Below are 14109 nucleotides of genomic sequence, written 5' to 3'. Positions count from 1 at the left end.
AACAACCGTAACACATTGATTTGTGTTCCATATTATTAATCATCGCTATTTTTTTTAGAAAAATTACTTAATTCTGTTAAAAATAACATGTAAAATGATTATATAATTTTTTTTTTTTTTTTGAGATATGGGACGCATTAAGGGATTTACATTAATTCAATGAGGAAATTCATTTTGGTTTACAAGCGTTTCGGTGTGTGAACAATATTCCGGAACGAATTAAACTCGTAAACCGAGGTTATATATATATATATATATATATATATATATATATATATATATATATATATATATATATATATATATATATATATATATATATATACACACACACACACACACACACACACACACACACACACACACACACACACACACACATATATATGGTCATGTGGTGCAAAGTCGTTAATAACACACTGTTCTGTGGCATCAAGGCACTTGGTGGCAGAAGGCATTACATGGAGGGCTTGGAAACTATAATTTCTGCATCCTGTTTATATATATATATATATATATATATATATATATATATATATATATATATATATATATATATATATATATATATATATATATATATATATGTATATATAAAAGCAGGGTGGGTGGGAGTAAACGCTGTGTGCGGCAAACAAGCGTCTGGCTGCCCGAAACACAGGCGGGTAAGCTGAGGAGTTTCTGATTGCAAGGGTTTGGACTTCATGGCGGGAACACATCAACCAGGAACATGATCAGGCATGTTTAGGATACACACTGCATCTAAATGAATCATAATCACTGATATTACAAGGTAATGATGAAGCACAAATGTGTAGCATGAAAGGAATCTCTCTCTCTCTCTCTCTCTCTCTCTCTCTCTCTCTCTCTCTCTCTCTCTCTCTCTCACCTTTTATTTGGTTATTATCAAATTTTCCTCCTACTGATGACAATTTTTTCTGTTCCTTAAATTATCTACATATTGGTGTTTAACTATTACTCCAGAAATACGCGGTCATGCTTTATAAGGCTTCTCGTGCAGTAATGTCTGAAAATTATGTACAAAGAAAAATTAAATCCATCCACCTCAACCATCCACCTCAGGCCCTTTAAAGATAGGCCTGTGCTCCGCCCCTGGCCCGGCACACGACTCAGAGCTGTCACAGTGCCCGGGAGGAAGGCTTCATCATAAATATTTACACTGAACAAGTAGGACAAAACGGGAAGATAAAACAAATACTTACATTCAAGATCCACTGCATTGCCACCTGGGAAAGCAGACAAACCTTTCATGAAGCAAAGTACGGAGGTTCAGGGATGACAAAGAGATACATTTTTTTTTTTCATGATGTGTGAGTAAGGACAAACAGGTGGGTGAAGGGAAGATGCAAGGGTAATGGACATGTTACAGGAGGGAGGCAGTTGGGTGGTTTGTGTGTACTTAGATCTGGACGAGGCATTAGACAAAATACTACCACACAAGACTAATATGAAAGCTGGAGAATATATAAGGACTGACAGGGAGAATAGCAGAGTAGACGAAAGACTTTCTGAGAGACTGACAGATGAGGAAAGTAATCTAGGACAATATGTCAGGGTGGAGGAAAGGAATAAGTGGAGTTTCCCAGGGCACAGTGCTGGCACCCATTGTTTTAATGACATGGTGGAAGGGATGGGCAGATATACAGGCCTGTTTGCGATGATACAAAGATCACAAAATAAATGGAAGCTGAGGATTGTAAAAGACTGCAAGGTGGTCATGACAGGATTTATCAGAGGAACCAGGAATAGACGGTAAACTTAATGAAGTTATTGGAAATGGGTGACTGTACTGAAAGGCTGCCATGGGAGTACTCAATGAGAACTGACAATAAAAAAAAGGAGGAGGAGAAAGGCATGGAATGATTTGTCACCCGAAAGAAAGTTTGGAAAGTTTCGTTTAGTCGGCGCAACATCTGTGGTCATATGCCGGAGAGAGACAGAAAGGGAAGGAATTATAGGAGAAAGGAACAGATCCCACGAGACGGGACACAACCCCCGATTAATACCTGGTACCCATTCACTGCTGGGTGGACAGGGGTGTAGGGTATCGGAAAAGCCGCCCAAATTTTTCCACTCCGCCCGGGAATCGAACCCAAGCTCTCTCGGTTGTGAGCCGAGTGTGCTAACCACTGCACCACGAAGCCTCCTGTCACCTGAAAGACACATTAACGAGAGACAGCCTTGGGAGCAGCTGAAAACACTGGACTGGCATTTCACTACACAGACTAAAAGATGATGAAGAAACTAAGCTGATCAGGTTGGAATATGTGGCAGTAGTACGGTCCCCACATAAAAATAAACATAAACAAAAAACAAAACAAAAACAAAAAAAACCCAGCAATCAAGTTTGTCCTTTCCCCATGGAGGAGGAAGAAAGCTTCTGTCAGTGGCAGATAATTTTGCAAGGTCACAGTTATTAGCAGCTGGGAAACTCGTGTTACTGGTTGCACTACTCATTGACACTCATGTTAAGGCCAATCACAATGAAGTGCTCCAAGGTATGGTGGAACAACTATGATTTATAAGAGTTAGCAAGTGTCCAACAGTTCTCACTCTGGACAGCTGGCACGCCGGGCCTCCCTCTGCCTCTCACCTTACCTACACACCTCTCAAGGTCAACATCAGTGAGGCAGCTCATGTGTTAGTAAGATTTCAGTGGTGGTGTAACTCTAAGATCCACAAGGCATGTGTCATCACTAATACTGGTGTGCTTTTGGCAAGGTGAGCCACTGCCACTAAAGGCCTTGCTGCTGCCTGCCATGGTGCCCCCACCTGTGGAATAGTCGAGGCCGAACAGCTCCTCAGTGTTGCCGGCCACAATGGTGTACATGATGGGCTCCCCGGAAGGGCTGGCGGCCTCCACCCTTACAACGGGCGTGCCCTTGGCGGCGTTCTCTGGCACGGCTGCTTCGTACCGTGCGGCGGTGAACATTGGCCCTTCAGAAGACACCACCCTGGGGACCCGTGACGGGCAGGTTAACATCTTCAACACAAGAACAACCCTGAGGCTAACAGGCCTGACCCAAGGCAAGGTGGTCCTGGCTGCGTGACTCACCTTATGAGGACATGGGCCTGTGAGCTGAGGGGAGGCTTTCCCCCGTCGTAGGCAGCAACGGTGAGGCTGTAGGTCTTGTCGGCCGCCATCAGGGTCTGCTTCAGGGAAATTTCACCCGTCTTCTTATTCACGGCGAAGAGCTCACCGCTGCCTCGCACCAGCTCGTAGCGGACACTTCCGAACTCCCCAGAGTCAGCGTCTATTGCCTGCACCTGGAGACACAAGGGAAAGGGCTTGGTAATAGGACCATCTCATAATCAACAATTACATAACTTTGGGAGTCACTGCAAAGGTTCACAGCTTGATCATGGAGGAACCTACTACTTTATGGAGAGCACAAGTTATGCCCGGCATGTGTCTGACAAAAAAGATCTGCTTGGGCTCTTATGCTCACCTTAGTGACCACGTGGCTGCGCGGAGACACGGTGGACACCAGGGCGTGGAAGGGCTGGTTGAGGAACACCGGCTCGTTGTCATTCACGTCCATCACCGCCACGTGGACCAGCACATGGGCCACGTTTGCTGTGCCCTCAATGTCCTGCGCCTGAACCACAAGAGGATGAACAGCAGTAAGACAAAAGCAAATACAAGTAGATGCAACAGAGGTCTAGGGCCAATGCATAAGATGAATGGGGAGAATGATCAATGTCCTCTGAGCCAAACAAGTTTCATGTTATTTAAGGTCCCATGCTGCAAGTCTTAAAATTTGCTGATTTCCAGGTAAGGGTTTATGATTAGTAAAAACAAAAGATGATGATATTATAGTGCACTGAGTCTTGGTAATAACAGTCCAGTACAAGAACACTGAGGTCATAATAATTGCGCTGGCCCCGGACTCACTTCCACCACCAGCGTGTAGTGGTCCTCTGTCTCCCGGTCAAAGGACTTGCCGGTGGTCTTGATGACACCAGCGGTCGGGTGGATTTCAAATTTAATGTTTGGGTTGAGAATTGAGTAGCGGACGTGATGGTTGAGCGGCTGACCCTTCACTCCCAGGGCAGCAACATTCATCTCCTTAGTGGAGTTCTCAATGACGTTGGCCCAGTACTGGTCCTGAGTGAAGACCAAAGTAGACAGCGGCGCTTCTTCAATTATAATCTCTGCTGTTGCCGTGGACGAGGCGGCCCCGTCGCTGGCCTGGAGGGTGAGGTTGTACTGAGGCTTGAGGCTGTACTGGTCCTGGACCTTGACACACTTGCTCACGTTGTCAAACACAAAGTTTTCTCTGTCGTCACCGGCAGCGATGGAATATGAAATATCGGTGATATCATTCACATCCACGTGGTGGCGTAGCTGCTCCTCCCGGCCCAGGCAGAACACCCTCACACCAGGGTAGGTTGGCAGGTAGAGGACGGCTGAGTAGTGGGTCTTGGGGAAGGCCACGGGGGCAGCCTTCACCTCCCTCACCGTGATGAAGACTGGGGCGGGCGCCACACACTCCCGCCGGGGGCTGCCCCCGTCCGTGGCCCACACACTCAGCCTCACCGTGGTGCCGGCCACTGTGTCCAGGCTGCCAGACACCCACATAGCTCCTGAAGGATGTGGAGGATGAGGTACAGTTAGTGTTACTTGTCTTCAGGAGTGGTGGACAGCTAACATGTCTAGAAATTTTTTTTTTATCTCCTCAAAGTGAGTCTTAAAATGTAGGAAAACAGCATTAGGCATGGATATGTGTGTGTGTGTGTGTGTGTGTGTGTGTGTTTATATATATATATATATATATATATATATATATATATATATATATATATATATATATATATATATATATATATATATATATATGATGCTGTTTTCCTACTTTCTTTTACTCACTTTTGACACACACACACACACACACACACACACACACACACTGCTACAGAGATTTGCTATAAAGAGGATGAAAAACTGAAAATACTTTGTAATCTTAACAAAGGAGGAAAGAATAACGAAGAGTAAAGTCTATGCAAAAAGACAACATAAAGAGCGAACCATTTATTCTGCAAATTTAGATGAACAGTAAAAACAAAGTATCACTTGGAGGCAGTGAGGGAAGAAACAGAGTGTGGCTGAACACTTCCTGTGGCAGGCAGCATAAACCAGAATTGGGTGGTAATGTTCCTGGCTGCAGGAGGAACGTTGATTAGTGAGGGAATGGGACGTTTATCTCCCCGCGTGCCTGTATTCACTAAGCAGAGTGCCTTTAATTAAACAATCCCAAACGTTCACCTGTGCGTCGGTTGATTGAAAACAACTTTGTGATGTCCTTCTCCACGATGGTGTAGGTCACTCTGCCGTTGTAGCCTTGGTCACGGTCCCGGGCGGTCACCGTGAGCTGGCTGGGGCTGGCCTGGGCGTGAGCATGGGCGGTAAGCACGGGGGCGCCGCGGCCGGCGGTCTGCAGGACGCTGCCGTGGTAGGAAAGTCGCTCCCACTCCGGCCACCAGTCGTTCTCGTCGAGGACCGTCACGCCCAGCCACGTGCTGCGGGACACCCCGGCCTGGGGGAGGGTTAGGGGGCGCGTCACCATGGCAGAACACCAGTGCTGAAACCCACTTTTTTATGTGCTGCCTGTAGCGCTCTTTACCGAAGTCGCTGAAGTTACGGTTGATTGAAGATCAGGACAGCATGTGGGTAATATCTTATCTGAGGCTGTGTTTATAAGGAGTGGCAGAAATGCTTCAGATAATGTTGACATTAGTGGTGAAAAGAGAAGTCAAGTTTCCCTAGTCTAGATATTCTAGATTCACAGACCATGAACTGCCTTTTTTTGGTAATGGCTTGACGTCTAGGCCTATAAACATTTCTCTGGGCCAAACTACTCTGTCTGGATTTAGATCGCTGAGTACCTGTGATTTCTCCCCCTGAAAAGAATATCCTCCTTATAATGAACATTTGTTGAGTGTTTTCCTCGCGTACCAGGCGGGGCAGGGACTCACCAGGTTAGTGGCCGTGATGGTCAGGTTGTACCAGGAGGTAGTTTCATAGTCCAGGGGCGTGGCCACGCTGACCACCCCCGAGGCGGGGCTGATGACGAAGGCGCTGTGTTCATTCCCGCCCGTCAGCGAGTAGTGGAGGGCCGACGGTGAGGACGCCGTGACGCGCGCCAGGGCCGTGCCCACCGCCACCCACTCCCCGACCTCCTCCACGTGCGGCTTATTGCCCTGCCAGGAGGGCGGCGAGCTCTGCGAGGCGGTCACCATGACCCGGACCGGCACCGAGGCGGCGCGGGCCTGCGCGGCGTGGTCCGTGGCCCGCACCAGCAGCAGGTACTCCGGGGGCTGGGCCTCGGCCAGGGTTCGGGTGAGGCTGATCACGCCGAGGGCAGTGTCAATGTTGAAGATTCCTCCAGCATTACCTGAGGGACAGGGAAAAGCAACGAATAACCCCGAGTGCAGGGAAACAAACAAACACATAGGACCAATTACGGTTAGCAGTATCTACCTCATCATGTCTTCACTCATTTGGTAATCTTTCGCTCACGAGGTGGGCAAAACTTTTGAGGACACTGAACAGCCAAGCTCCTGTTTCTGTCTTCAGAATCAGTACATCGCTCTTCCTCACCCGCTCACCCAAACCACCTGTCTACCTTTAGCAGCTCACCCAAACATGTCTAGGCAGCACTCACCCATGCCTTCCACTATCACGCACTTACTGTTACCATAATACCTACTCCATTATCCTTCAACTGTTTCGCGCAGCTTCCTCGAATACAACCTTAAGTACATCATTCACACTTCTTCATTCTACATTCTCATTCGTACCTTCCAATATGAAGCACTCGTTCACCATTTAACTCATTATTCTCTCAACGTTTCCACGTAGGTTTCCCTAAAACAACTAAATTTTTCTCTCTTTCCTCGCATATCACTCAAAACGGCACTCAATCATTCCTGTTCCCTGCTCCATTCAACACGATGGGCCGCAGACGCTTCCCTGCTCATTAGAATTAGACTGATCTCCCTTCTGGATAGTGCTGATGAGGCGAAAGTGTCGTAGAAGATCAACCTTTGACGCATGCTGGTTAGGGTAAATGCCCCTATCAGCACTCTTTATGCGCGGGAAGTTAATTTCTAATACAAAAACTCAGCATTTAGTCGTTAATCGCACTTCACCGCAGAGTGGGGAGGGCATTTAGCCGGAGACGCTGCCCCGCCGGGTTTGGGCTCCCTTCCGCAGCGGAAGGAAAGTGGCCAGAAAAATAGAACTCAGTGCAGGGTGAAGTATATAAGTGTACGCAGTGAAGTAACCAAGAGTGCGTCGTGAAGTATCTAAGGTTGGTGTTATAAGACACTTTCGCTTCTCACATCAACTATTTCTGAAGGTCAAAGAGGGGATCAATTGGGTTCTATTAAGTGTTTTCTAAAGTTCACGGTACAGATGAAGGGTCAAACTGCCACCAGGGCCATTAAACTACCCCTGGAAATGTCCTAAACTCATACGAAAGCCTTGTCAAATATGTGTACTTGGGCGACGAAATGTTTTAAAATACAACCCAAGTGTCAAGAAGTATCAAGGAGGACCTAGTATGCAGCGAAACAAAGCGGAACAGCTCAAAAGAAGATGGTAACAGGCAAGGTGGCTCGTTACTGCGGTGCTCATTCCCAGCGAAGCTTCAGTCTGCCCAAACTTACTCGTACGTGCTGAACACACTCCCTTGGCAAATTCTTCGCCAACATTGCAGACAGCCTATTACTGTAGTCTTATTCTTATACTCTCACTGTACGATATGTTGGGTTGCCACCATTATTGGCCGGCACCACCGCTGTGAGGCAGTCTGTTACCAGCAGCATTAAAGGACTCACGTACGCTCAGCCCGTGTCTCACTTGTCCCCTCGTACATGGCGCAGTGAGTCTTGGACCATAGGATCCCGACGCCCCCACTTCTCTGCAACACCACGGTCTGGTCACCGGCCCCGGCGGGCACCTACGGCTCTTGAGGCGCAGACTCAGGCCATTGTTGCACTTCAGCGGCAGATGACGCCTCTCCCTCCTGGGCAGCGCCCTCCGCCCAGACCACCGGCGTCAGCCGCGCCCGAGAAGTGTGAGGCTGTGATGTCAACTACAGCGTTCAGATCCTGGAGGAGATCTATGGAGTGCTGGCTGGAACTCAATATGTGGGGACGTGAAGAGGCAGTTCTTCACATACGCCTCTTCTGCACCCCAGCCCTGCAGCGCGCCCTGGATGCGAAGCTCACCGTGGTGGAGTGGCAAGGACTATCAACAGTGGAAGCCTTGGATCAAGTCGGTCGCCTTGCGCTCCAGGCCACGAATCAAGCCGCGGAGTGGCGCAGATTCTTCGCCATCAACCAGTTAGCCGAGGAATCCATAAGTGAGTACTTTGTGCGCTCGGCACATGGCGCGGCGGACTGTGACTTTCTGTGCCCTAGTTGTGATAGTAGTCTCACGGATTATGTGCTGCTGCGGAAGCTCATGTCGGGCCTGTACTCTGTGGTGTTAAGAGAGGAAGTGTTCCGCAACTTTGCGTCATTCAGTGATGTGGACTCGCTGCGTAGTTATTGCACAGCGTTTGAAGCGGCTCACAAGGACGCCGGTCAGGATTCTGGCGGGAAACCGAGCGTCGCCCGAGAAGGCGCCGTGGCGGCGGCCGCAGCCCCGCAGCCAGACGTAGCAGACAGCTGTTGCGCGGCGACCAACACTCACCACCCGTGCAACAAGACCCGCAAGTGTGGCGATTGTGGCCGCAAACACCCCCCAAGAAAGACTGATTGCCCAGCTAGGAAGGCGGTGTGCTACAACTGCAGCAAGGTAGGGCACTTGGCGTCAGTATGCAAGCAGAAGAAGCAGGCGGCGGCAGCGGAGGACGTGGAGGCGTCTGGCATTGTGGTAGCGGCTACCGGCAAGGCACCGCCGCAGCCGAGTATCGCTGTGACGGTACGCTGCGCGCATGGGGCAAGCAAGCTGGTAGGTACCCAGGGGGTGCCAGACACGGGTGCACAGGTGTGTGTGGCCGGACCGAAGCTGATGAGTGCCCTCGGCATCTCACACTCACTGCTGAAGTGCCGTGGCGGCCTGCGCGACGTAACAGACGTGCTCCTCCAGCCTTTGGGTTCCGCCACATGCAGCGTCCAGTATGGTGGGCGGTCCACAACTCAAGAGGTGTTCTTTGTGAAGTCGGCAAGCAACTTCTACATTTCACTTGAGGCATGCAAGCAGCTAGGGCTGCTGCACAGCGACTTTCCTCACCAGCCTCCCACCGCAGCAGTCGCCACACTGGACAGCGCCAGTAGCGGGCCTGGGCCAGCAGTCAAGATACCCCCCAGCCTCAGGCCTGACGCGGTTCCCTTCACCCCGTTGGAGGAAAGTGTGCCGCAGCTGGAGGAGTGGCTCCTCCGGCACTTTTCAGCCTCAACCTTCAACACCAGCCGGAACCCCTTACCTGTAATGGCTGGTAAGCCCCACCAACTTCACCTGATTGAGAACGCAAAGCCCTACGCCTGCAACACACCAGCGCCCGTCCCAAGGCACTGGGAAACCGAGGTGAAGCGGCAGCTTGATGAAGATGTAGCAAGAGGAGTGATTGAGCCAGTACCAGTCGGTGAGGCGACAGAGTGGTGCGCAAGGATGGTGGTGGTGGCCAAAAAGTCTGGGCAGCCACGGCGCACCATTGACTACCAGCAGTTGAATGCCGCCTGCCGTAGGGAGACCCACCACACTCCCACGCCATTCGACATGGTGTCCAGTATCCCGCGCCACGTCTACAAAACAACGGCTGACGCTCATTGGGGTTTCCACCAGGTAGAGCTGGAAGAATCAAGCAGGAGGCTTACGACCTTTATCACGCCCTGGGGACGTTACCGGTATCTGAGGACACCCATGGGTCACTGTGCAGCCCCGGATGCGTACACTAGGAGGTACGACGACGCCATCGCGGGAATCACGAGGAGGCTGAAGTGCATTGACGACACGCTACTGTACGACACCTACGAGTTCCTGGAGACGTGCACGAGGAAGGGCATCACACTCAAACCAGAGAAATTCAAGTTCTGCAGGATGGAGACTGACTACGTGGGCTTCCACATAGGGTGGGACTCCTAAAAGCCCACAGCTGAGCGACTGGCTGCCATACAAAGTTTCAGCATGCCCGAGGCACCCACGCTGACAGACATTCGCTCGTGGCATGGTTTTGCGAACCAGCTGGCGCCGTTCCTCGCCACAGCACCCGTCATGGAGCTGTTCAGAGAATTACTTCGTAAACCACAAGGCAAGAAGGTCTACTGGGACACGCAATTGCAGCAGAAATTCCTACAAGCGAAGGAGATCATATGTAAACTGGCTAAGGACGGCTTAACGTTCTATGACAAAAACAGACCAACTATCGCCATCACTGACTTCAGCAAAGTAGGCATCGGTTTTGTGGTGCTTCAACAGTACTGTTCGTGCCCAGCTAACGACGCTCCGTTCTGCTGCAAGAGTGGGTGGCGCCTTGCGCTTTGTGGCAGCCGTCATTTAACAGCTGCAGAGGCGGGTTATGCCCCGGTTGAGGGTGAAGCACTGGCAGTGGCCTGGTGTCTCCGCAAGGCGCGCCTCTTCCTCCTCGGCTGCCCAAACCTGGTGGTTGTCACCGACCACAGACCACTAGTGAAGCTCTTGGGCGACAGGGCATTGAAGGATATAGTCAACCCAAGGCTCTTCGCGTTGAAGGAAAAAACGCTACAGTACAAATTCCAAGTTAAATACCTTGCAGGAAAACGTAGCTGTGCTGCTGATTTCCTGTCCCGCTATCCAGTGCTTGGGGAGCCTGACGCCACAGACGAGGAACAAGCTGACGACCTCGAGGTGGCCGTGGCTGCTGCAACTGTCAACGCCCTCGCCATAGATGAACTCATAACGCTGGATGACACCATAGTGCGACAAGTTGCTGCTGAAGATCCAGATTATCAGCTATTGGTGTCCAAAGTGTCAGCTGAGGACTGGCACCAACAACGAGCCCGTGAGCCAGCCTGCGGCCCTTCTATGGTGTGAGGGACAGGCTAGCTGTCTCCCAAGGATTGGTGACTTACACATACGACCAGGGAGCTATTCGCCTGGTTATCCCTGAGAGTCTTCGTCGGCGGGTGGCTCTTAACCTTCATGCAAGTCACCAGGGCCTTGACAGCATGCAACGACGAGCGAGACAGGCGGTGTACTGGCCCGGTATGGACGGTGACCTGCAGCATATCCGTGACTCTTGTGCCTCATGCAACGCCCACGCGCCTTCCCAAGCAGCCGAGCCTTTCATCCTGACGCCCCCACCGGAGTACCCATTCCAGCACACGGTAGCCGATCTGGTCCAGCTCGAAGGGCAGGTGTATCTGGCATATGCTGACAGGTGCACAGGTTGGCTGGAAATCAACCACCTTCCCAACGGCGCTACGTCAAGCAAAATTATGGCAGTGCTTCGGCAGTATTTTGCAAGATGGGGCGCCCCAGAAAGCATTTCCACTGATGGTGGCACCAACCTCACCAGCGACGAGGTGAGCAAGTTTTTGGAGTGCTGGGGTGTTGCCATGAGGACGTCATCGGCGCACTTTCCCCAATCAAACGGCCGGGCAGAGGCAGCGGTCAAATCAGCGAAGAGGCTTCTACGTGATAACACCACCCCGGGAGGCAGTTTGAACAGTGACAGGTTCCCCAAGGCCCTACTGCAGTACCTGAATACACCTCTGAGGGAAGGGAATAAGTCACCCGCACAGTTGGCTACAGGGCGGCAACTTCGCGACGGCATACCAGTACACCGACAACACTATATGGTGGACAAGTATTGGCAGCAGACGCTCCGCGGCAGAGAGCGTACGGTAGCCCGTCAGCGCCTTACCGTGATGGAGCGACAGGGATCCCCCAGGACGCTCCCTGCCCTGTCGCCCGGCACTCAGGTCTGGGTCCAGACCCAGGCCACACTCGTCTGGGACAGACGCGGCGCGGTTGTGGAGGCTTAACCTCACCGCCAATACACGATCAAGCTGGAGGGCAGTGGCCGCGTATCACTGCTTAATCGGAGGCACCTTCGGCCCGTCCGTGCTGGGAGCACGCCCCCGCCCCCGTCCCCGCAGCACACCCCGACGTCCCCGCCATCCGAGTCACTAGTGTCTCAGCGTCCGGAGCGACGTGTCAAGCGACCAGGATGGCCAGGGTTAAGAGAATTACGGGTTGGCTCGCTTCCCGAGTTCTGCGCACTGACGTGACGTCACTCAGATGCGGGGTGGGTGGTGGCTGGGAGGTTGGTACGGGGCAGGGCACGGGGGAAGGGGAGCATGTTTACCAGAAGAAAAAAGGGTGTATAGGAAGAGTATCTACGACAGACTCACATTAATCTCATGTACACAGACTCTCAATCTCTCTCTCTCTCTCGCTGTGTGTGTGTGTGTGTGTGTGTGTGTTTGTGTGTGTGTAGGGGCTTACAGAGAAACGGTTATCGGTTAAACTGTCTCTCTCTCTCTCTCTCTCTCTCTCTCTCTCTCTCTCTCTCTCTCTCTCTCTCTCTCTCCCCCCTTCGTGTGTGTTTGTGTGTGTGTGTGTGTGTGTGTGTGTGTGTGTGTGTGTGTGTGTGTGTAAGACAGCTGCGTGACGTCAAGCGCCAACCCTGTTCGTTTTTACTCAGAAATGGGCCAACCCTGTATTCTCTTAATCCTGAGGATGGCTGTCTGACTTTGTGACAGATACACCCACGTAGGGTGCGTGTGTGTGTGTGCTGTTGTGTGCGTGCTGAGTAGAAGGATATTTCTGTACTTTGTTAGTTCTGCCTAACACAGGCTGAGGTAATTTATTCTCTGTACCACCATTTGCACTTAGTTATCAGATATTACACTTTTGTTCCTATTACTTGTCAATATCTTCGGGGGGGATGTACGATATGTTGGGCTGCCGCCATTATTGGCCGGCACCACCGCTGCAGTGTTGCCAAATTAGCGGTTTTCCCGCTAAATCTAGAGGTTTTGTTTGAAATCTAGCGGGAAAAATCTTAAAATTAACAGGAGTAACTGGCGGATTTTTAACTCCAATCTAGCGGCAAATTTTTATGGTTTCACCTATAATCTGGCGGATTTTTCATGCCATTCTAGCGGATTTGTAAATTTTGAGTTGGCAACACTGCACCGCTGTGTAGTGTAGGCAGTCTGTTACCAGCAGCATTAAAGGACTCATGTACGCTCAGCCCGTGTCTCACTTGTCCCCTCGTACACTCACCTCCTATGAACTGAATCACATACGATTGAGAAAAGAAAAAAAAAAACTCTTGTTATACCAGAGATTTGAGCATCACTTACCCGACACATCCTTGAGCCATCCAGTGAGTACCAAGAACTTCAACAGAGGTTACGCCACCATTCCATCTATCTTCAAGCTCACAAGGGGATCCATATAAACTATTGTCCTTCCTGAAGTGATTGCTGCGCCCATCTACCACACACAAAGCCATATTAACCCCAAAAATCGAGATACTACACGGGCACTCTCCTTCTCCACGGCCACAAGCAGACTCCGCTCAAGTTCTCAATAGGAGTGGGCAGGTACTAGTACCAGTACCGCTACTAACGGTAACTGCTATACGGTACGGTACCGGTACCAGACTGCTCGGTACCGATACCGATACAGACGAGTCGCTCATGCAGTCCCTCATTTCTTCCTCACACGAGTGAGAGGCTGAGACTGAGTGCCTGAGCGGATATCTCGGTGATATGGATATTCTCTCTCTCTCTCTCTCTCTCTCTCTCTCTCTCTCTCTCTCTCTCTCTCTCTCTCTCCCCCTGAATGGAGTAAATATTATTCTTTTCGATAAAGAAATAAGCATATATATATATAGTTATTATGGATGGATTCATAGTTTAATAACATTAACAGTATATATATTAGCAAACCTTTAAAAAAAGAATCGGATATGAAGAATTATCTAAGAGATAAGTTAATAAAATACTGGAGGCGGGCGGGAGGATGGAAACAAGGCAGGACAAAATGGCGGGATGACGGACATGCAGCGACTCGCACAGCCAGGCCCACAACTCCACAGCCAAGCATGGCGGGCGAGCGTGTCACTATAAGCGCCGGCGTTGGGA

At 50.6% G+C, this 14109-nt stretch overlaps 2 protein-coding genes across 2 annotated transcripts in view; one reads left to right on the top strand and one right to left on the bottom strand.

Annotated features, from left to right (window-relative positions):
• LOC126994390 (protocadherin Fat 1-like) overlaps positions 1-6786 on the bottom strand; it is an 87201-nt gene extending 80415 nt beyond the window's left edge. The window contains exons 1-7 of the mRNA XM_050853700.1: positions 5998-6786; positions 5288-5558; positions 3917-4608; positions 3471-3620; positions 3077-3288; positions 2794-2975; positions 1224-1247 (exon numbers count right to left, since the gene is read on the bottom strand). Coding sequence (XP_050709657.1) covers positions 1224-1247; positions 2794-2975; positions 3077-3288; positions 3471-3620; positions 3917-4608; positions 5288-5558; positions 5998-6474 — 2008 coding nt within the window. The 5' untranslated portion in view covers positions 6475-6786. The remainder of the gene's footprint in view (positions 1-1223; positions 1248-2793; positions 2976-3076; positions 3289-3470; positions 3621-3916; positions 4609-5287; positions 5559-5997) is intronic.
• Positions 6787-11217: 4431 nt separating this feature from the next.
• On the top strand, positions 11218-11997 carry LOC126994393 (uncharacterized protein K02A2.6-like). The gene has a single exon (XM_050853701.1). It carries the CDS (start codon positions 11218-11220, stop codon positions 11995-11997), a length of 780 nt encoding a protein of 259 aa, XP_050709658.1.
• Positions 11998-14109: the final 2112 nt, after the last annotated feature.

Source organism: Eriocheir sinensis, unplaced genomic scaffold (assembly GCF_024679095.1).
Source record: "Eriocheir sinensis breed Jianghai 21 unplaced genomic scaffold, ASM2467909v1 Scaffold786, whole genome shotgun sequence".
Classification (NCBI taxonomy): Eukaryota; Metazoa; Arthropoda; class Malacostraca; order Decapoda; family Varunidae; genus Eriocheir; species Eriocheir sinensis.
The sequence above is the reverse complement of the archived record's forward strand: the minus strand, read 5'-3'. Positions and strand labels throughout refer to the sequence as shown.

Excerpts from the sequence above, each read along its gene's own strand:
- LOC126994393 (XM_050853701.1), top strand. The coding sequence starts at position 11,218 with ATGGACGGTGACCTGCAGCATATCCGTGACTCTTGTGCCTCATGCAAC.